This window comes from Mya arenaria, chromosome 5, assembly GCF_026914265.1.
Source record: "Mya arenaria isolate MELC-2E11 chromosome 5, ASM2691426v1".
NCBI lineage: Eukaryota > Metazoa > Mollusca > Bivalvia > Myida > Myidae > Mya > Mya arenaria.
The window spans coordinates 74053723-74076661 of NC_069126.1; the positions used below are offsets into that span (position 1 = coordinate 74053723).

At 32.5% G+C, this 22939-nt stretch overlaps 1 protein-coding gene across 2 annotated transcripts; it reads right to left on the reverse strand.

Moving 5' to 3' along the window:
* Positions 1-4592: 4592 nt before the first annotated feature.
* On the reverse strand, positions 4593-17460 carry LOC128234251 (uncharacterized). 2 transcript variants are annotated; one of them, XM_052948358.1, is made up of 10 exons: positions 16726-17166; positions 11787-12071; positions 11258-11593; positions 10737-11036; positions 10172-10474; positions 8491-8793; positions 7582-7848; positions 6447-6572; positions 6020-6059; positions 4814-4871 (listed from the first exon to the last, which is right to left on the reverse strand). In XM_052948358.1, exons 1-10 carry the CDS (start codon positions 16772-16774, stop codon positions 4850-4852), a joined length of 2031 nt encoding a protein of 676 aa, XP_052804318.1. In that variant the 5' UTR covers positions 16775-17166; the 3' UTR covers positions 4814-4849. The 2 variants fall into 2 exon arrangements, with proteins under 2 accessions (XP_052804317.1, XP_052804318.1); XM_052948357.1 differs by lacking the exon at positions 6020-6059 and having other exon boundaries at positions 4593-4871; positions 16726-17460.
* Between the last annotated feature and the right edge of the window lie 5479 nt (positions 17461-22939).

The window sequence follows — 22939 nt, forward strand, 5'->3', positions numbered from 1 at the left end:
GTCAATGCCTTTTTTTCAGGACTTTCTATTATCAAGTTTCAACAACAACAACAACAACAACAACAACAACAACAACAACAACAGTTGATATCCGTGTATAGAACAGTCAAGGTCAAACATGTGTTTAAAATCTGTATCAACATCAAAGTAATTACTCAATGCCGCGTGATATTCTAGATAATAATACTTAAGTCATTAAGGTACCTGTTGTGACGATGTACTGAGCATTAGCTATATGGAATGTTACATACCAAAAATGTATTTATTGTTACTTAGTAAGGCCAATTAAAAAAAAAGTACGCATATAATGCAGGATCAATGTATGAGTCATTATAATACAGTTTGCAGATTTAATTCGTTAAAACAATGTTTATATACAAAAAAATCAAGAAATACAAAACTATTGTAATCAAAGGTTAAGCTGTGGTAATTACACATTAAAAGAAGACAAGTGATATATGCACAAAACTAAATAATAACAATATAATGGAGGAAGAAGCGCTAAAGTTTGTACGATGTCTCGCTTCTGTCACTCAGTCAAGCATATTTATGTAAGGCTGTTGCGATTTGATGAAAATTCAAAAACAATGTGTCTATTGCTATATAAGATGAAAATCAATCGTCATCGAATTAATATATACAAATCATTTGTCTTATTTAGGTCAATATGAGCAATGAGTAAACATTTCAGGTTGTATACAATACAAAAACATCAAACTATACAAACGTATATATGGACATTCAATAAGAATTTGTTTATTGCTAAATAAAATGGGAACATTCAATTACAATGTGCTCATTGCTAAATAAAATGGGAACATTAAATTACTATGTGTTCATTGCTAATTAAGATGGGAACATTCAATTACAATGTGCTCATTGCTAAATAAAATGGGAACATTAAATTACTATGTGTTCATTGCTAATTAAGATGGGAACATTCAATTACAATGTGTATATTAGTAATTAAAATGAGAACTTTAAATACAGAGTAAAAACGGACATCAAAATACTTCCGTGCTTATGGACAAATACGGCTGTTCTTTTGCTTGTTTATAAACTATTAAAGACGGAAACAATTTTCCCGTTCGAAATCATTAACAATCATTTGGCAGTCACATTACACATAACTCTCATGACGCGCTTATGTTGGTCAATCCCTATATGTTATTTAACACTTGTTGAGTGTCCCAGGCGTACACCTTTGTCAGAAGCTATTTATCACACTAGAACAATGTCAATGGTTATATTTCTAACCGAACTCATTGATTAATTTTGGTAAATGTTTTCGCTTTCAGAGATCTGGGCCCTCGCTGCGAAGTTGATTTCGACATATTCCACTGGTTCAGAATCCGTGGATTGTTTTTTGTCTGCAACAGCTTTACTGGATTCTTCTAAGTGTTCAATGTCCAAATCAGCGTAAATCAATGTGTCATTGGTTGTCGCCTGGGAAGTGTTAATTCAAATTAAATATAATAAAAGCATGGTATAAATTTGGTTCGGTAATTTATTTAGATATGAAATACACAAATACGTTAGTGATTTCATCGAGTCATTGGTGATAATGTTTGATTTTGATGCCTGGCGTCCTTTTATACATCTTATATCATTTAAAAGTGTGTTGCTGCTGGTCATCAATATGTAAAATAAAGACTAAAATACATTTGAGATATAGAGGATAATTGTTCGTTTCAGTGAGATATCGCTTTTATTTCATCGAGTAAGTACCGAAAGTCATATCTATTTATATATCAACTTTTGGTGATCATGAGATGAAAACAATAGATATCCCATTGAAACAAATTGTTTTTTATGCTACCACTGACGGTTTATGCGTTTGTTCCCCTGTTTGACCTACGCACCCCGTTGAGAGCCTAATATAATAAATAAATTATTCAAGTCCATGCCGGAATAAAATAGGGCTAAATAGCAATACACAGTTATTCGTACCATTCCATTTTCTAAACACCCAATTAATTATTTTTGCAATTGCTTACAAAACTTATTGCGTATGAGTACATAAATCAATATTTCTTTCAGTGAGTCACGGATGTACTTGCAAAATGTGATTATGCCAAAAATCAAACACATGACGTCAATGTTTCAAAGTGTCTGCTGATTGTAAAAGTGGAAGTGAACCTTTTTAGTTATCACTGTCACTGCTTTCGTAAATCATGCGGATTTATTGTATTAGTGGAGTGATCGAACTGAGAGACTGAAGAATGGCGAATATCTCGTGACCGGACATTTTGTTTGCTTTGCTGATTATTTTTTTTGAAGTAATTGTTGAGGCTGTTTATGATATCCAGCTGCTCCAATTATTGTGAAATAATTACTGTGCATGTAGCAAAATCATGCACATAAATATTTGTGTGTTTCGAGCAGCGTGGCTTTTTCTCCGGACTGATCATGACATTTACCCGTGAACCAGCTCTAATGGAAGGTATGACGGTTATCGCAGCTAATTAAAGATGCTCGGCTTTTGGGTTTAGATGAAAAACAGTTTTGCTTGTTTCTGTTTTACATTAAAAAATGTATGTGCTGGGTTTGCAGGTTATATTTTAAAATAACAAATGAACATGTGAATCATTTTAATTTTAATGATGTTTCATGACAACCAAGTTTCGTCAACTATCAATTTTGTATTTTTACCAGACGTCTAAAAGCATATACCATAGAATACATATTCTATTCAAAGTAAGTAACCTTATTTTTTGTATTTACTATGGTTATCGCAAGGGGACCAACTTCAATTGTAGTTTGAATAAGGAACAAGGGCCACAACTCGGAAAAAGTAGTTCGTTTTTAAAAACAGTGAAATATCAAAATGTTATTTTTCTGCCTCTAAACAGTGAAACTTCATTTTTTACTGATACATCTCTATTAACCGCTGAAAAGCATACAATTAAAACTTGTGAGGGTTTGAATACTTTTTCATTTTTTTTTCAACTGAATATTACAATGAGAACTGCAAGGAAGGGACAGGCAAGAACTGTCCACAATATGCTATGGTAAAAAGTATTTTGGTACTACTTTTACACTTTTTATTTTTAAATGATACTCTCATAATATCAAGTCACAAGGCATCCATAATTCGCATTCTTGTACATTGGTTACTTTGACTCCAGTCTTAGCATTGAAAGATTGGGTAAATTATGTCCTGCTGATGATAACCTTTATAAAACACACATTGTTAATTCAAGTTCCATTTGCACGTGCGATTTTGACTGTCGTATTACCTGTGTTGGTGCAAGTCGTGTCTTTTCTGGCGTCCTTTTTGTTGGCGGTTTGGCAACCTGTGCGTATGTTATATCTTCATTGCCAGGAGAGGTCTCGTTTGTTTCAACATTCCCTGAAATGAATGAATCCTCCAAGCAATGTTAGATATGAAATTGAGTTCCATAAACGAGAATGTACTTGTAATCGATGTGTATGTTAATATCTGTTATGACGAAGAAGAAAAATAGTTAACTCAAGGACATTTAACGAATTTTGCACAGTTAAAACAGGCCAATATCATTAGTGATCAATAGCATGCAATTAAATGACCCATATATATATATATATATATATATATTAGATTCAGATATTTGGCTATTCCAACACTCGTGCCCAATACCCCAAACGTGTTAATGCATTCCCAACCGAGGCAAATTCCTAACATATACTCCAAAATATGCCTAAATGTGAAGGCACAACCATTCATATACGTCAACATGTAAACAAGATTACACAAAGCCGTCGTAAATAAGAAAAAAATAAATGTACGGACCCTTAAATATTAAAAAATAGTATTTGCTAATGATGTTATAGTTTATTAGGAAAAAAAGGACTGTATACTGCCTCTACACTCCTTGCTGCCACAATATACGTTTAGGAATTACATTTTGGCCTCGTTTGTGGAATGGCTACGGATAAGGATCTGGCCACAGCCCTGAGCCTTAATTATATTTAATTTTCAAAATGATATGGAATATCATATATAGTGCCGAAGGCAATCAAATACATTTCAGTACAATTTTTACAAATGGAGTTTATGTTAACATTTAGAAAGAGAATGAGTACAAAGGAGGTATCAGAATTGGCTTTGAATGAGAAGACGGCAGAAGAAGGCTATTGTTTGGAGAATATTGCAAGATGTGACAGAGTGTATAAACTACATTTATGGACAGTTTTTCGATGCAGATATATTATTATTTCGTGATTAATTAAAACTCGTAATTTCGTGACATTGCAGTTTGTAGGACAAATGCAAGTTCGTCCCATTTTTAAAGGCAAATTCAAAACAATTGATTAATATAAAGTACTTTTTCTATTTTTGCTTAATAAAAACATAGATTTTAAAAGGTTTGCAATTTGCTTGCCCTTGAGTATGACATTCTTATAACGGCCATTCAAGCTCAAGTTCCAGGATTGCTTTACTGTAACATGTCCGGTTATGTGTTAGGAATAGCACAAACTCATTAAAGGATCATACCGTGCAGTAATTTGCACAAACTGGCTGGTTCAATTGCTCGTTTTGAGAATGTTGCGCCTTTTCCTCGAGTAACATATAGGGCCATATATTATCTTTAAAGTTGTGTAAAATGGACGTTATGCTACTCGAAGGAGTAATATTAACACACACGCACGCACGCACGCACGCACGCACGCACACACACACACGCACACACGCACTAAATTAACTTGAATGTAATAAATAACCTTTTACACGTATTGAGATATATTAATTTCTTCATGTGGTACTTAGCTTATTTAGCGGAGTATTACATTATTTAATGACATTGAATTTGAAAGCGATTGGTAAAATAGATGTTGATGTACTACACAGAGAAAATGTAATGTATATTTACTTACCATTTTGAATATTCCTACAGTGTAATGGTAATATAGACATTATAGTCAAATGTAAAACATTAAGTGCATAAAACAATATTCTTCACATATACTAGCCTAAAAAAGTGTACAAAGTAAGACCCCTTTCTCTCGAATGATTTATACAGTAAGTTATTATTGTTTATTTAAATGCTACAATACGAGGGAAATGTTCGCATATCATATGACAACATTCAGAATTACATAATTTTTTAAGCTGATTTTGCTGGGCATATTTAAGACCAGGCATGTTTTTAAAGGTAGAGTTACTATAATGCGGTCCAACATCTAGATCCACCATAGGTAAAACATTTTTAATGACAAAAAATTAACTGTCCACAAAATTAATGTTAAGGGTTATTGTATTATGAAACTAAATGATATATATATAAAACGTAAGTGTTCATAATAAGAGATTTTTCTTTAATAATCAAAGTTTGGCGAGTTCTTGCTGTTAACCCCCATTTTAACACACCGATCCAACTAATATACTGCCTCATATCAAGTGATAATTAATTAAATTCGACATATTTAAGAACTGGCCCCAAATTTCTAGAAATTTCGTAAGCGTAACAGGCATAATTATCTTATTCCATTCAGCCAAATAGTTACTGGAAGTACAATTTTTAGCATAAAACATTCAGTTCATCAGCATTATCTTTAAAACATGTTCCTTTAATAACACTCATATCTCTTTTAAAGCAGAACAATAAACAATTTATACCAAAACAAAAATATTGAGCTTAGCTTACTCTTACTTTGGATGGCAATACTTTTTTATTGTTCTGTAATCATGAAAAGATACTTATCTTTATTAAGTTTTAATCTTGTAATTTGTGGCAACTTAGCTGTATTTCAATTCGTACAAATACTATGAAGAACATTGTATGTGCTAAATTAACTTGAATGTACTTCATCATCTTTATTAAATTAAGGACTAATTGTCCTGTTATTAGGGACTTCAAATGTTTCAAACAATTTGAGCCTGGTATGTTTTCACATGCACAGTAACTTAATTCCGCTTTTATATGTAGACTAGTAAGTAAATCATTTTTTATAGAAATGACAAAAACAATTGTCTTCATATTATGTCGGTAAACAACATGATTATGATATAATGATTTCAAACTATATTTACACTAACTGTTCATTTTGTCTGTTTAATGTTCTTTTTTGTTGACTTCCTGAAAGTAAAAATGTGCAATGAGAGTGTATTATCTCATGTTTAATAATCTTAAAGTAAGATAATAATCTTTTCCTTTCCTTTTTTTCTTATACATGTATCTTATTCAAGCTTCGGTCATACAATCAACCTTAAAAACTGGTACGTGTATTCTGAAGTCTGTAAACTGTTTTACTGTAAAGTTTAGGAAAGTATCTTATTCTAGATCTTCCTGACAGCGACCACAGAAACCAAAAATATGACAATTTAAGTAGATCATTTAATCAAATTGCAAACTGTTTTACTGATTAGGAAAGGATCTTATTAAATATTAGAATTATGACAATTACGAGACAAGACATCCAACTGGTTTTATTTGCTTAACTGTTAATAACTGAAAATATGTTACTTTTCCTAACGACGATCACCGACCCGGCAGTTACGATAATTAGTATGAGACATCCGACTGCCGCAGCAATCCATGGTAACGGAGATGCACTTTCTGTTTCTTTTATTCCCTGTTTCTCATGTTTACCTGTAAAAATAGACTACAATGAATGCATTCCCGATCCTTCGGAAGCACAAACAACACCGGGCTATGAAAATATCAGTCTCGGAGTTATTGAGGCTGTTCTTCGACAGAAATGGTAGCCCTAGCACTGGCTTCAGCAGTTATCTGTTTTCCAGAACCGTTTTGTCATATTAAAATGATCCGAAATAAACTCAAAACAAAGGAATTTTGAGAGACAGACCAAATAGTAACCTTAACATTTCAACGCTCCACTTCCTCGAACATTATAAAGTCTGAATATAACAGGATGAAGCTAAGCTGACTATTTATTTTTTGGGTTAATTTCTGTTATACACACAGTTTATACACAGGGTAAACTAGTTATTGTCGTGATTACCATGAAGCACATTTTTTTTTTTTTATTGTGTAAAATAAAGTTTAAATAAATCATTTTGCTTATCGAAATAATATATTAAAGCCTATTAAGCCCTGGTCGAAGTAAATAGTATCTAGATAACAGGACAGTGACAAGAAAGTATGTGAACCCAGAATACTTATATTTTACCGTGCAATAACATTAAGCACCAAAACAACGTTCTCAATTAGTTATAATCGTTCTTGTTTGTGTGTTTTGTCCTTCTATACTTGTGCACATGAACGCTGCTCCGTATCGAATATATTTGAGGTCTTTCTTGACCATTTCATATTTGTTGCATTCGGAATACCCCTTTACAGGGCGTTCACAATGTTGCAATTTCATGTTAAAATTGCTGTCAACGAAACGCGTCGATAAAAACAAAGCTGATTTTTTCAAACTTATGTTGTATTAAGTGTTTCCGAAAGATTGGTCTCGATTTATGATGTTTCTCAATTCATACCATGGTTAATATTGACGAGTTTACCATGCAACATCTCAGATTATTTGATTACACAAGTGTTTGTATTGATGCCAGAAATACTTCAAAATTGGAATGTTGATAATTTTAAGCAGGAAAACATTAAAACAAGGGTTACAAGTATTTAAGTCATTTACCTGTACCGATTGCAACGAAAGAAGAACTGGCATTTCCGAACTCTGTTGATGCCTTGCAAGTATATGTGTGTCGCTCATCGACAGAAATATGTTCAATAGAAAGAGTGCAAGTGGCATTCTTTCGACACGTACGAAGGGGTTTTGAGAACTCACTTGACCATACAATGTCTGCAAGAGGATAACTTTTAGCACTGCAGGTTACAGTCTTTGACTCATCTTTATGTAAAAATAGTTCATTTCCAACTGAAAGTGACAACACTGGAAAATCTGAAGTAATAAATGATATTCGTAAACTTAATATCTGAATAATTTTATTAGCAAGTATCCCAAACCTATATATCCGATAAATAAAACTACAGCTCACAGCTCAGTAATTCTGAACATAGCATGGCATAGTTAAAAAATAAAAAAAATATATTTTTCATTACTCGGTTTCGGTTTATTAGCGATGTCAAAAACATTCAGGCAAAAGGTCATGGCAAAATCATTTTATACTAATTAAATCTAACAAAATTTCTAGTGAAAAGTTTACCCCACTAGAACAATAAAGTGTCTGACCGAGCGGAAGCATAAATACATGTACATTATATATTTACCATTCATTGTGTTAACGTCATTTTGTTCAAATATGGGACTTTTAAGGCCTTTCATATCAACAGAACTTTGTACAAATATGCGAACATTTAAGGCCCTTAATGTTAACAGAATTTTGTACAAATATGAGACATTTAATGCCTTTCATTCACCAACATTTTGTACATATATTTCAGACCTTTCATTTTAATGCAATATACCAGTTTACAAAATTCTTCTCCTTACAGAGATGTCAATGACAATGTGTTGAGCAGTACTTGAAAACCGATATCTGGTGTTGCTTTAAACTTATTTTAAGTGATTGAAGTAACTTACAAGGCACCACTACAATATTTGATTTCGAGATGTTACGTTGAAAGCTTGAACAAACAGCACTGCAAACAAGCACATTGCCAAAGTCCTCCTTGGTGACAGATACGTTAAGTATGGACATGATGGATTTAACACTCGTGTTCTTTTCAGGATTTTTATTCTTTAGAAGCGAAGGATTATCTGAGGTCCACTGTAAGCTGCAATCGTCGTTAAAGTCTTTTACCCTACAGGTATAGACGAGATGGTAGATGTTTTGAAGTTTGGTAGGTATATCTGGTTCCTCTAGAAATATCTCTGAAGGTGGATCTGTAAACGTTAGGAATATGACTAAATGAATATTAACTGCAAGTCTATTAAACTGTAGAGTGCACTAGGGACAAATTCAAAACAGATATTATAGCGCTTTACAATTTAAACTGTATTTATAAGAGTAATAAATGTATGCAAATACATAAAACGATTCAAAGAAATCTGATATTTTGATTTTTTGCAATTTTATTTCAAAACCTATTTGTTTGCATTTTAACTTTTTGTTATGGAAATTTATAATGTCAAGTTGTTTTGCTATATGGACAGAAGTACTGCAATATGTCATTTAGCGCGTTCAATTACCTTAATCACTTTTTCAAACAGTGATTGAAGGTTTTGCATCTTTTGGTTGAAATGTAAAGTTTATGTGACACGTTTTGAACGCATAAAATCAGTGGATATGTAGTTATATGTCAATATAACCTCATCTGCTTTCGCCGTCGTCTAGCCCATTTCAGATGTTCATAGGTGAATGCCAAAAGAAGTTCTTAGAAACAACATTTATGTATATGTATGTTTCCATGGTTTTCCGATAGTAGCCCCAGAACGACAGTGTTGTGAGTGATTCAGGAGGTCCTGTATATTTTCATAGTGTTCAGCTTGACAAGAGACGGTAGCCGTCAAAGTATGTATGTATGGACTGTCTGTGTTAATGTGTGATGTTGTGTGTCTTATTAGAAGTGCCTGTTATGCATTAACTCTACGCCTCTAAACAGGGTGTTGGCTACTTAGCTTGTCTACAGTTCAATACTAAAGAAATGGTGTATGTAGGGAAGTAATATATTGACTTTGACACTTTTAATTTGTGACCGTTTTATTCATTTAACTTATTATTTTATTATGTCACCCGCCTCGTATTCTAAGTAAATTTGGCAGAGCGATAGGTATATTATATCAGACCATTGATAACTTTCCATTTTATGGGGTTTTAAAATCGTAATGATTAAAAGATATAACACATAGTTGAGAAGTCAATCATTGGTGCAATTTGCCCACAAAGAAATCTTTAATTTTTGCTCGTGGTTAAGACACTTCAAGATTCACATTTATAAATCATGACCAAATGAAACAAAACTTCCCCACATAGGCTTAAATAGTTTTTATCAACAATTTGCGAATCCAATAATTAAACGCTGAAGACGGATTTAATGTCACAATTCCACCGATGGAATGCAATTGTGAATTGACCGATTTGCACGCAAAAACGCATTCTAGTGTTTTACGATCACAAAACATCAAATATTGGATGACAACAATCACATTTACTTCAAATACTTCAATACTACAGGTATTTGAGAATTTGAGATATTATTTTATTAAACAAACCATTAAACACATATTATGTTTTACTTTTGCTATTTTGAATCAAACTTACATCTACAATTTATTGTTTCCTTTCCTGTCATGTAGTCTCCAAAAAGGTGCGTATGTCGGTAGCATTCGACTTCCATAGAATGCCAATCTCTTTCGGCACTTGCATTTAAACCAATCTGTGTGGTGTAAATTCTTAAATCTTCGTTATAATTGGTTGTAGTGCTCGCTATTGAAGAAATGTTGGTCGCATTTAACATAAGACTCAATGTCGACGACGGTCTCCCTCCCTTGGAAGTGCATGTAATGTTAGCAGGGTCCCCTTCCTTTAGTTCAGGTACATTGAGAACTGCTTTTTCTGGCTCCACTGGTAAATGCGCAAACTATTTCTTGATATTTTAGAAGGTTTGTTTAAAAAATTGAGTGAAAAAAATCCAACTGAAATCTTATGTACATGCATTAAGCTGGACTCAACTCATGAATATTTCATACCAATAGAGTTTTATTTTTGTAACATAAAACAAACTAAGCAAACTTAACAAATAATCAATTTTGTTTTAAAATTTGAATATTTAATGCTTAATTTGTGACAATGCTGAACTTTAGGAAACATGCATAAATTACTTTACCAGCGACGTAAAGTTTGGAACTTGTATATAGTGGCGCTGGCATAGCTGCATTGAAGACGCTGCATGTAACGACTTTCATGTGGTCATCTTCACTCGCAACATACGTGGACGGGCGGTACTTATCATTACTAACATAGTGTACGGTTACGTTGCTCTCTCCTACATAGATTGTTGGAACCGTTCCGCCGATTGTATGACAGTAAATATGATTGCCTAGATCCTTACCGTCAATCCCGACTAAGCAATCTTCACATTCAGAAGTATGTTTATAGGAATGAAGCGAAGGTTTACCTGATGGAACTTGATCAAGGAAACAAACAAAGAATTATTTTTTTTGTCTGCAAACAATTATATATAATTGACTTAAACTTTCAAACAAGCATGGATCTGAAAAAATCATTGTTAACGTTGTGTATTAAAAAGGTATAATTCTGTATCACGAGGTTTTAGAAATACGCGTTGGTTAATGCTAGGAAATCATCGTTATAGTTAATGAGAAAAAGATTTAAATAGTGATTCACCAATAAGGGCTATTTCAACGGGATTTGTAAATTTGTTCCCGTGAGGCCACGTGTTCCTGTCAGTCCGGCCCTCTGTACATCTCACACTGTAGTTTCCAGTCATCCATCGGTTTACGTTTTGTATTGTCAGTACAAACTCCCAGTTTGGATCCTCCCTCTCAGAAAAGCGAACATCTGATAATTGCATATCCGAGGAGGAGGTGGCGTTATACCATTGGCGAACATAACTAACCTTTGTGTTTAATACGGCTTTAGTGGGGAAGTAGCCCAACTCGACAGTACCTCCTGCGGTAATCACCTTGGTCCGAATGTACAAAAATCCGCAATCAGAGAGAGCTTAAAAGTATAAGTGTATCACAAACGTCATATATCACGATAATTGAAAATTGCTTTGAAAGTATATTCAATTGCTCTTAAAACTTTTTTATTAACGGTTTGCAAACTTTATTATAAATACAGATTTAAGAGTAGAATAATCAGTGAGTCTCTAGGTATTGTTATTGAGCCAGATTGGAATAAGTTCATTTACCTTCTAATTGTAGGAGTTCCCAATTTGATACGCATTGACCATAACTGACCAAAAAGTATGTATTGTGATAGTTTGTAGAGTCCGCAGAGGTGTTGAAAACGATGTGGTACACTTTATTGGTTGGAGCAGTAATGTATGCGTTTAATTGTGAGTTGGGTCTTCCGAATTTCAAAATTGGAGTCAGTTCGCTTTGGTAATTGTCCGGTTTGAACACAAAAGTCACATTTCTCCATTGAAATGCAGGCTTAAGATATGCCAGATTACCGCAAACATTAGCCTCACCACCTACAGCAACAACAACAACAACAACAACAACAACAATGATAATATAAACTCCAACAACAACAACAGCAACATCAGCTACAACAACTATAATAAAATAAAGCTTACAGGTTTCGGGAAAGAAAGAAAAGAAAAGTTTATTCTGTAACTGTTCATTGTACTGGCGAGACTAAACAATTATGTTAATTTAATGATTGTAATAATACCGAAGTAAATTAAAAAGATAAGGAAAAAACACAAAAAATACAATAATGTTTAAATTTACATGAGGTAACAGGTTTTACTAATTATTTTCAACAATTCATTGCGATCTGCAGAACATACAAGTGAACCGTTTTACCGATCATTTATCGTTATAGCTACTTTGTCTAGTGTCACTGAGGTCTTGTGCCTCTAAACAGGGCTTACAATTGTATTATTTGACAACCAGGCTCGTACCATTAATTTCAATCATAATAAGTCATAATTTATACAAACTCTTTAAATATGCACTCTTACTCCCAAATAAGATGTACCACAATATTATTTCGTAAGGTTTATCACTCAAAATATATGTTTGTTATACATGTGTACGTTTTTTTTTAAATACGATTGCCACTTTAAGAAAATTATATAAGTGAACAGTGAAAGCAAGGATCATAGAATGAAGGTTAGAAGTTTATCTTTTTTTATATAAAAAGGAAGCTTTAAGATTGGCAGCACGATTCAATCCCGGGAAATGTGAATAGAGCTAGCCCACGTCTAGCAGAAGCATCGATAAAAAATAAGTGTTGTGTAACGTGATAAACATATTTCATGATTATATCAGAACTTGCCAACTTTTCAATGAAACCTGTCAATAGTAAAATGTTAATGTTTTACATGTTAAGTGAACATTCTTTCGTCGTTAGGTATGCATATACACATACATATGTATAGCAATATATAATATATATATAGGGAAAACTGAGTATGAAAGTTGATAATAACAGCTCTGTTAAAGATGTGTGAATTGTTCAGTATATCAAGCAATATAATACATATTATATATAAAATATAAACCAGTACCCATTGTAAAACTAAGCGCAAGCGAGATAAGCAGTTAATGTTAATTCAATCCGAACACTTCTCTGTCATAATACTAACGTGCGTTTAACTGAGATAAATTGTCTTTATTTTCATTTAGTACACATTTAAACATTGTTTACGTTTTATCGATCCAACCGAGAATCTGAAAGCAAGGTACGTTTTTCCTCGATTTACGGAGACTTCGTACCAGTAACCACTATCGTTAGAGGAGCATTCGTAGCATTCGCCAATGATTGGGGTAGAAATATTTACCAAGAATGGTAAGATATGTAGTGATATGATATTGAAGTGGTACGAAGTCTCCGACATCCGTTTTTCCACACGCTTCTGCTTAAGAATACACATTTCACTTCGATATATTGATCATTTAATGTTTGATATATTTTCTTAAAAAAGTTTAAAATCGATTTACTACGCTTGTGTAGGATACAGCATTATTTTGCTTCGAATAAAGACTTTAAACAAAGATAACTTCACTATTTTTCACCATTTCAAATGAAACTTAGCACAATCTACGCCACTCATGGAGCCCCGCTTTCGTTCTTTTACCAGAGTTTGATTGAGAGTTTAGCTTAATAAAACACGTCGACAAACCTTTGCAGAATACGGCCGTCTGGCGGATCACTGCCAAAATATAATTGTGGAAACAGGTTTGTCAAAGTGTTTGATGAAACTAATCACCATATCAATAAAACGAAGGCGGGGCATTTTAAGCGGCATAGACTTCCCTTGTGTTGTTTAAAATGATGTAGTAAGAGAAAAGTTATCTCTGATCTAAGTCTTCATTTTAAGCCAAATGTTGCCTAAGGGTGAGGTTTGTGCACATAAACTGGCTAAAAACCCCGTTAAAATTACATTTTACTGACCGTTCCAAGGCGGTACCTAACAATTCTTGATAAACATACCTATTTCTTATATATATATAGTATGTATGCACTGTGGTGTTTGTGGAGTTTTTGGCTGTTCTTATATGTTTCTTGTTTGTGAGTTTGTGTTCTATGTCTTTAAAGGTTGCCCAGTGCCACTAAACAGGGCTTATGTTTAAACTTTTTGCTACTGAGCTTGTTTCTGTAGCTTTTTGCATAAATATTCCTACGTAGAATATATGACGCAATTTATCACGTGGTATTAACACACTGGGATATTTAGCTGCTTTAATGTTATAACTGATCATCAGTTTTTGAAATAATTGTAGATGTGATGCTAACGGCTGCGGTTATCTTCAATATTCTAAACATTCTGCATTATGGCCCATAACACAAAACAAAACAGAACTTAATCTGTACTTTCTAAAACTGTGCTGTACTTATTGAAGGATTGAATGAATTAGCGAATGAAACAAGTCAGGATAACATTTAATCAGTGTTTAAACACACATACACAAATAGATCGCTGGTAAAAACTTAATGCGACTTACAACTGATAAAGGGGTAAAAACGATTAACTTCTGAACAGAAAGTGTTAGATTTTGCTTATCTCCTCAGGCGCGGAGTTCCGCAGCAGGGACATACAATCGGATGACTTTATCCCTCGGAGTGAGCGAGGAAATTGGGTCTTACTCGTTAAGTGAATTGTACCCCTCAAATAAAACATAGGACATGTATGAACCAAAGCCCTCCACCCCCTAACGCACAATACCATATATATGATAATGCAAACTGAAGTGTTTTCCGGTAATCAGAGGAGCATTTAAGTATAACAAGAAACAGTATATTAACTTAAATCAGTACCTCTTGCAAAACTGTGCACAAGCGAGATTAACAGATACGGTAAAAACCCTTCCTTCCTCTGTCATAATACTTACGTATTATGTATTTAAGATTCAAATGTAAGTTTTAAAAAATCGTCGCAATATCTATGATTCAATAATTTCATTTCTATTTTACAATACCATACACTTGAACTGATATTGATTAATTGACATTTGTTTAAATCACAAATATTGAGGGACAACCAATTCAAACACTTAAGGTTAAGGACGCTTATTTCCCCAAATCATTAATTGTATATGTGTATGCATCACATTTGTAGTAAATGGAGGGCAATTTGAAGCTAACAACCGTTCAACGTCAGATAACAGGGACTTTATAACATCAAAATGTCCATAATGGCATGTAGCTTATGGAAAAAATATTTTCCCCGAAAATACTGTTGTCTCCAAAAGTCCATTACCTATCATGATTTATTTCAATAAAGCAGTTTTAATTTTCCACTTTTTTTGTTTCATACAGCACTTGCGTATAACAGTCGTCACTTTATGTATTTTAACAGGAAATGACGTTCCTGATTATATTTATATCATAAGGTCATTTATCCAGGTCACAATCTTTAAAGAAAGCAATTTCACTAAAACAATAGTGTGTACATAACGTTGTGATTCCTAATGAATATCATCTCAATATTCACTCTACCGGAATTTAAATAGTTTGTTTTAAATTATTCCATGTACTAAATTTTGCAAAGCATTTAGCGCGAAAAATGGCATTGCTTTGTCAGTTTATGTTGTTCGGCTCATCATCAGCGCAGCTTAAAACAAGCTCAGTAGGTCTTTTTATTTGATACAAACAAAAAATAAAGATATCTGTCACAAATTGTTATATAAGACAAATGTATTCACCTCGTACAGGAAATATGTTAGTAAGATCGCCAAAGGCTCGCTTACTAATACATTTCCTAAAATCGTTGAATAAATGTGTGTATTATATGACGACTGGTGATGGATCCTTCATATATAATGCATCCTAAATAGTTCGACCAACGTTTAGTAGGTTCATGCTCTACAGACATATTTTATTTAATTATCTAAAACCTCTGTAGTAACCGGATGTACGATATGATGATTGGCTTTTTGAAATTTGACACACTGAAAATTAATCAATCTACACATATCACAGCACTAAAAGCATCATAGGATTCATTAAATTGACACTTAGGGGAAATGCCTTCATTCGATGGGGCGTTGGCAATAGATTTGTCATACTTTCATTCCACCATTTCTCTGATTTCAAAGTACATGTAGTAATGAATATGATAAAAATACTTCATATCGATACCAAGTACAACAGAGAATAATGGAGAACAGTATGGTTTCAAAATAGGAGGTCGCGCTAGTCCAGAAGCGAAAACATCTCGACTGAGTGTTTAGCAACTAGTACCCGGACAACCAAAGTCCGGTTAGATATTATTATTATTATTATTATTATTATTATTATTATTATTATTATACTACTACTACTACTACTACTACTACTACTACTACTACTACTACTACTACTACTACTACTACTACTACTACTACTACTAATTATTATAATTATTATTATTATTATTATTATTATTATTATTATTATTATTATTATTATTATTATCATTATTATTATTATTATTATCATCATCATCATCATCATAATCATCATCATCATCATCATCATCATCATCATCATCATCATCATCATCATTATTATTATTATTATTATTATTATTATTATTATTATTATTATTATTATTATTATTTAAGGTTCCATTTGTTCTGGTTCTATATATATATATCTAATTACCAGTTGTAGCATAAAAAGAATGTACTATTTACCTTTTATAAGATACAGTAGAATTAAAGCAGAAACAACTATGTAGTCCATCGTGAAATCCGAACAGTAGCCTTCCACACTAGAGCAAAACAACTATAACTAAAGTTATAATAAGGTAACGGCATGGACACTAAACATTCACGAATGTGTTCACAGAAAGTTTTAACACTTTATATTCAAGTTCATTGGTAAAACAACCCAAAGCTAAATTGTTGTCGTGACATTAACCTAAATGAAAACTAAATGTTGTCCTTAACACTGTTAAGATATGTTATTATCCCTTACTCTATTTGCTACAATATGTGATTGTTAACGTCTCATAGGTCACGGGAAAACAATCAATTGTTTCATAACATTCGTTGAAGTAGGTCATGTCACTCATTTCAGATTTTTCGTCTTCGTTACTGAAACAATTGACCAGCACTTAAGCATAAGTGTTGTTCAGAAGGAAGTAACGCAAATTAATATCTCTTCTTCAATTTTGAGTGTGTGAGCCTTCATAACAGGATGTGGTTATACCGTTTCAAATGATGATTTCAATAATATTTTTCACATTTATGCATTATGTTGGAGTTATTGTCGTATTCCATTCATTTATTTTCAGTTTCATTTATTACAGAACAAAGTTATTTGTGATACTTTACATCAACTGATAAACAAGTATGTGTGATATGAAGCCTTTAAATAATTTCCGTATATTCGTATAAAGTTTTATATGCTTATATTAAAAATGGACGATTCCTTGAAATTCACATAAATCCTTAATCTACAAACTATCAAAGAAACCAATGTAATGTGAAACAACTTTTATCTTAACGATAGTTGGATTACCTTCACATTTACAGTTATTTGATTGTATGCTTGTGTTACTTCCTGAATCTTTAATGTTTATTTTGTTTTCATTGTAGCAACGTGTTCACAATACCAGGAAACGGACAAGTGGGCAAAATAACAGTAAAAACAGTGAAATTTCGAAACTGGATAAATACTTGAAATACATTTGATTCTGAAATATATTTCACTGTTCATACATAAATTACTTTGCAAAATGCTTTCAAATAATTTTTAATTAGACATTCAATAGGATAAGCACAGCAATACGAAATGGATAACATTCAACAATACTTCATCGTACATGACGGTTTTACTCAATGCAATGACTAAGCCGCCCTTTTATTAAACTTTAAACATTTAAAAGACGTATGTATATTTGGTAAAAAGGAATAATATATGATTGACAAATACGTTTTAAAAGTGTTTTGTGTTATTTCATGTGAGCAGCATTTTTTTTGAGTCCAGCAGATTTATCCAGCCATGATTTTGTTAACGACCGACCGAGAAGAAAACTTTTAAAAATGGTCTCAAATGCTGGCTCAATCTCCGGAAAATAATCTCAAACGTGATTCACATCCGTTTTAGCCTTTTAGGCTGAGCACAATTGATTTAAAATGATAAATACTTAAATGCATCACAGTGGTCATTGTTTAAGTTTTATCATTCTGTCTCGAATTATCATAACAAGATTTAAGATTGAAGAAATATTTACAAATATCAAGAAGTCCATGGCACTTCTGAACAAATACAGTATAGTATTAACAGTTATATCAAAGCAGTGATTATAAAAATTAAACAATCAAGCAATCTTAAATATATAGAGGATATTTGTTTGTTTCAGTGTAAGATCGTATTTTATTTCACGAGTGTCATAGAAAAACATATTTTCACGAGTGACAAAGCCACGACTGAAAATGTAGTTTTTTTATGATCACAAGTGAAATTAAATACTATCTTACACTGAAATAAACAAATTTTCTGTGCCTTTTATGCTTATTTTCGGAGTTTTATTTGTTTTTTATTTATTTCTGAATTACCCCCTTTTTGAAAAGGGTGGGCTTTACGCCGCAACCCGTTGGGCGCCCCTCATGCATAATCTAAGCTGTCAACTTTTCTACTTTCGGTTTGCTGAGGAATAGTTCTCTGCTATTAATTCTTATAGCTTAATATTCGCTCGTTTTTTATTGCAAAGCTTTATGAACAGTAAACAATGAAGTATTATTAGTGCACATATTTTCCAAAAAATAATGAAAACACTTTTTATTTTAAGATGGGCATGAATACATAACAAAATTACTACGTCGCTATTTAAAAAATGGCAATTTGGAACTTCAAATGGAAGGTCAAATGTGTTAGCAATACAAATGTGGATACTCATTGGATTTTAACCATTCTTCTAAGTTTAAGCCTACATGTATGCGTGTTTTTATAGTAAGATAATATTCAGTCATCTTACTGTCAGAGACGGTTTCGCTTTAAAATGTTTGTTTTCAAGATAAAGATTAAATGCCACGCAAGTTTGTTGACACATTTTGAGTTGTGGGTGGGGTAAAAAATACCGGATCTATCTGTAAATTGTTGTGTGAATTCTCCAGGAAGCTCATTCTACGTACTACAACGGCAAACAGTTCCAAATACATTTGAACGATGATATAAAATTTTATTTATGTTCGAACAGTTGTTTTTATCTGTAATTTGTTTGGTATGAAAGCAAATGTTCGAACATTCAGCTTCAATGATCAGTAAAATGTTTGATAAACGGGATAACCGGTAATAAACGGTAAGTTGTTTATTTCCAATTATATATTTATTAAAATTTATAAAACATTTCTTTATTTTGTTTTAACATTTTTTGACATTATTTACTGAAGTCCAGTGTTCTGTTTTGATCAAAGCAAGTACCATGTAACAATAAAGGAATTTAAAAGTAGTTCTGAAAGTTGATATTTTCACTCCTTATTTTGCCTTGAAAATATCAAATTGATTTTTTCACTGTTATTATTTCACTGTTAAAACCCCATATTTCATCGTTAAGCATGAAAGAAATAGTGATATCAAATAAGAAATTAACCATTACAGTTACAAATCATAATGCATTTATTGTGCTAGTATGTATTACAGATATAAACTTCAGTATCATGTATGTATATAGGGGAGCTAACTTATGTTCGCTAATATATTATCATATTTCATGTTTAATGCGGAAGATTCAAAACCTATATTATCTTTGAACAAAAGCATCTCAAAACACTTCTATATCCATTATTTTTCTTTCTTAAAATTCTGATCCAACACAACGTCTGGCATGCATATTGTTTTATTGCATGCATGTTTTAAATCACACCTCTTTTTGCAATCAAATTGTGTACAAATACAATTATTCACGTTTTGAAAAATATAAGCTTTATTGATTTAAGGGGATTGGTTCAAGTACTCGTAATACTTCAGTACATAGGTGGATTTGTTTGGCGGGACATTAGTAACATGATTTTCTCGTGTTTTGCTGGGTATATTGGGAAAACTATTCTGTTTTCGTCACTCGAGGTTTTGTATTTGGTGAAATAAAAAGTTTTTTTGAAATGTATTAAAGCGAAGATAGAAATTTGATCATATTTCTCGGCCATCCCGTCCCTATTTTCAGGTTGATTTTGCTGACACAGGTGTTCTATTATTTGGCAAATTTATTTTCATTAACAGAGTTCCACTGTTGATGGCCTAACTTAAGTAAGTAACGTATTTGTTACTTTTATAATTTAAGATTTAAAGTATGTTTAGTTTCGTTTCAGTTGTTTCATGATGTTTTCTAAGATACCAGTCGTTATGGATGTTGCTGACTCTAAGGGCGGACGTGGTCACGATTGACCAAGGTTACGATCCAAATGTGCTAAGACGCTATAACCAATCTTCCAGCAACCAAATACTGCCTTTTCATGTGTTCATGTTCACCAAATACATTGCCAATTGCTGAACTGTTTGTGTTGTTGTATTTTGAGATAAGTGAATAGTTAGTTCACTCACAAATTGAGTGAGCAAATACGCGTAGCGATATAGTTTCTTGCCGAACAAAAATCAATTACACATTCGTAATACTAACTACGTACTAGTTGTTTTTACCTAGGAGTGTAAAATATGATAAAATATATCAGATGGTCATACAGTTGAGCCAAAGCAACACGCGTGACCATGAATTGTTTGACGGCGGCATGCTTTACAAAAGTGTTAATCACTAAATGGGGCTTTAGGCTTTTGTCTCCAACACGACAAACCGTTCGGCTACAAGCCACAATTTGGCAGCATAACACATCAACGGAAAAACAATCTGAAGATCACAACCAAACTCCAAGATATACGAGATAATGAAACCATTCAGACATCGTCTTCATTATACTCATAAACAAAATATTGAAATAATTGCACGCACCAAGTCAAAGACATTTTTACTAAATTTTAACATGTTTGGCTTCTTTTTACAAAAATAGTGCTTACGTTTTTGTTAACTTCTCATGTACACGTTAAAGAACAGAAGTGGTTTTCAAGGAAACATGCATTTACGTGTATCAAGATGCTTGGAAATTATGTCAAATGTTGCAAGGCTTAACGTCATTAATGAATACCCCAAAAAACACTAATGAGCATTCGCCAAGCACATGCAATAGGCGATGTCATGTGAAAGTGGCATACATCAATCACACGCATTATGTGAAAATATCATTTGCAAGTTACATGCCCCAAATAATTTTAATAAAATTGAATAGAATTCATTTCAATAAACTCTCTCATAGATTGGCTCCGTTTAAGCAACGTTTGTTACAGAATGTTTTCCTGTCCTTAAAATGCAAGTATGAACAATCGTGTGTAGTAGTGAATGTATGTAGTAATAAAAAACGTGAAAAGTTACAGCTCTCGTTTAATTTGAGCTGGAGTTTCCGATCAGTGCTCATTAAGGCTGATGAAGTATTGATATAATTGTGGCCAAAATCATTTTTTTTATCAATGAAATCAGTTGAATGTATTAAATGTAAGTGTGTTTAATATGTTGGTGGATAATGCATATGTTGGTGCCATTTTCTGCGAGAGTTCCTTCGATCAAACAACGCCTTTCACAATTTATGAGGTTTCATTCCTGTTCAAACGATGCAACCACAACCGTATATAGGTAAACCATCCTCGATTTATTTGCAGTCAATTACGTGAAAATTCACTCTTCTTGGCAACAAATTTGCATCAATATTTTTCTGTCCACTAGGATGTGTCCTCGTCGGAAACCGGATGTCCACATACTCAGTAGTCGCCGACGGTGCTCGTTCCGATACCGCTCTATGAGCCGCTTCCAGTTGTTCAATGTCATGGTCCGTGTATTTCAGTGTGTCCGTTGTTTTCTCCTGCCATGGCATTAACATAATTATTGATGCATATGGAAATAAGAAAGACTTGTGTACAACATTCCTAAAACATTTTATGTAGTGTTTAAACAATCGAATATTATATGGGTTAGCTATAACCTTATTGAAAGTAAATTTAAAATGTAAAACAGTACTAAAAGAACGTAGTATTTAGTAGATACAGTTATATTAAATCGAAATCTTTATTTAAAGGATTTGTTTATGGAGTTCCTGTGATATATTGAAATAGAAAGTAATTATACCTGTGTTTTTGTAACTGCTCATTCTTTGTTTGTCAGTGCGAGGCATAATAGTGATTGTTAACCTATCAGAAATAATGAATAAAAAAGAGATCGATAATGATACCTCCCTCCCACCAAAAATAAATAAATAAATAAATAAATAAATAAATAAATAAATGAATAAATAAATAAATAAATAAATAAATAAATAAATAAATAAATAAATAAATAAATAAATAAATAAATAAATAAATAAATAAATAAATAAAATAAAATAATTCATAGCTTAATCTGGAACATAATGGAACAACATTATTCGTCATAATAAAGCATATTTTACATATGCTATCTAAATATCGGGCGTGACCTTCCCCTTTCTTAACATAACGTCAACCAGCGACTTCGCGTAGTTATTATGTAATTAAAATGCTTACGTTGAATTGGTTAACGTCACCCTTTTTTGTAGAACGTCTCTCTGCTGTTACCGGGGATTGTGCTGAATGTATAATTTTAATTTTAAATTTCATAGGATATAGAAATTAAATATTTAAAAGAAAAAAGCATAGAACGAGAACGAATACATAAAAGTGCAACTATAAAAAAGGTATGCTTAAAAAAATGCACTCCGTGGTTTAATTGCTTAGCGGGTTTGTTATGTTCTAACTGCATTAGACTCTTAGCTGGCGTTGTGATGAAGATCGCAGAAACTTCAGTTTCAACATTGTGTATTGAAAGGTAGGATATATGCTTGGAACAAT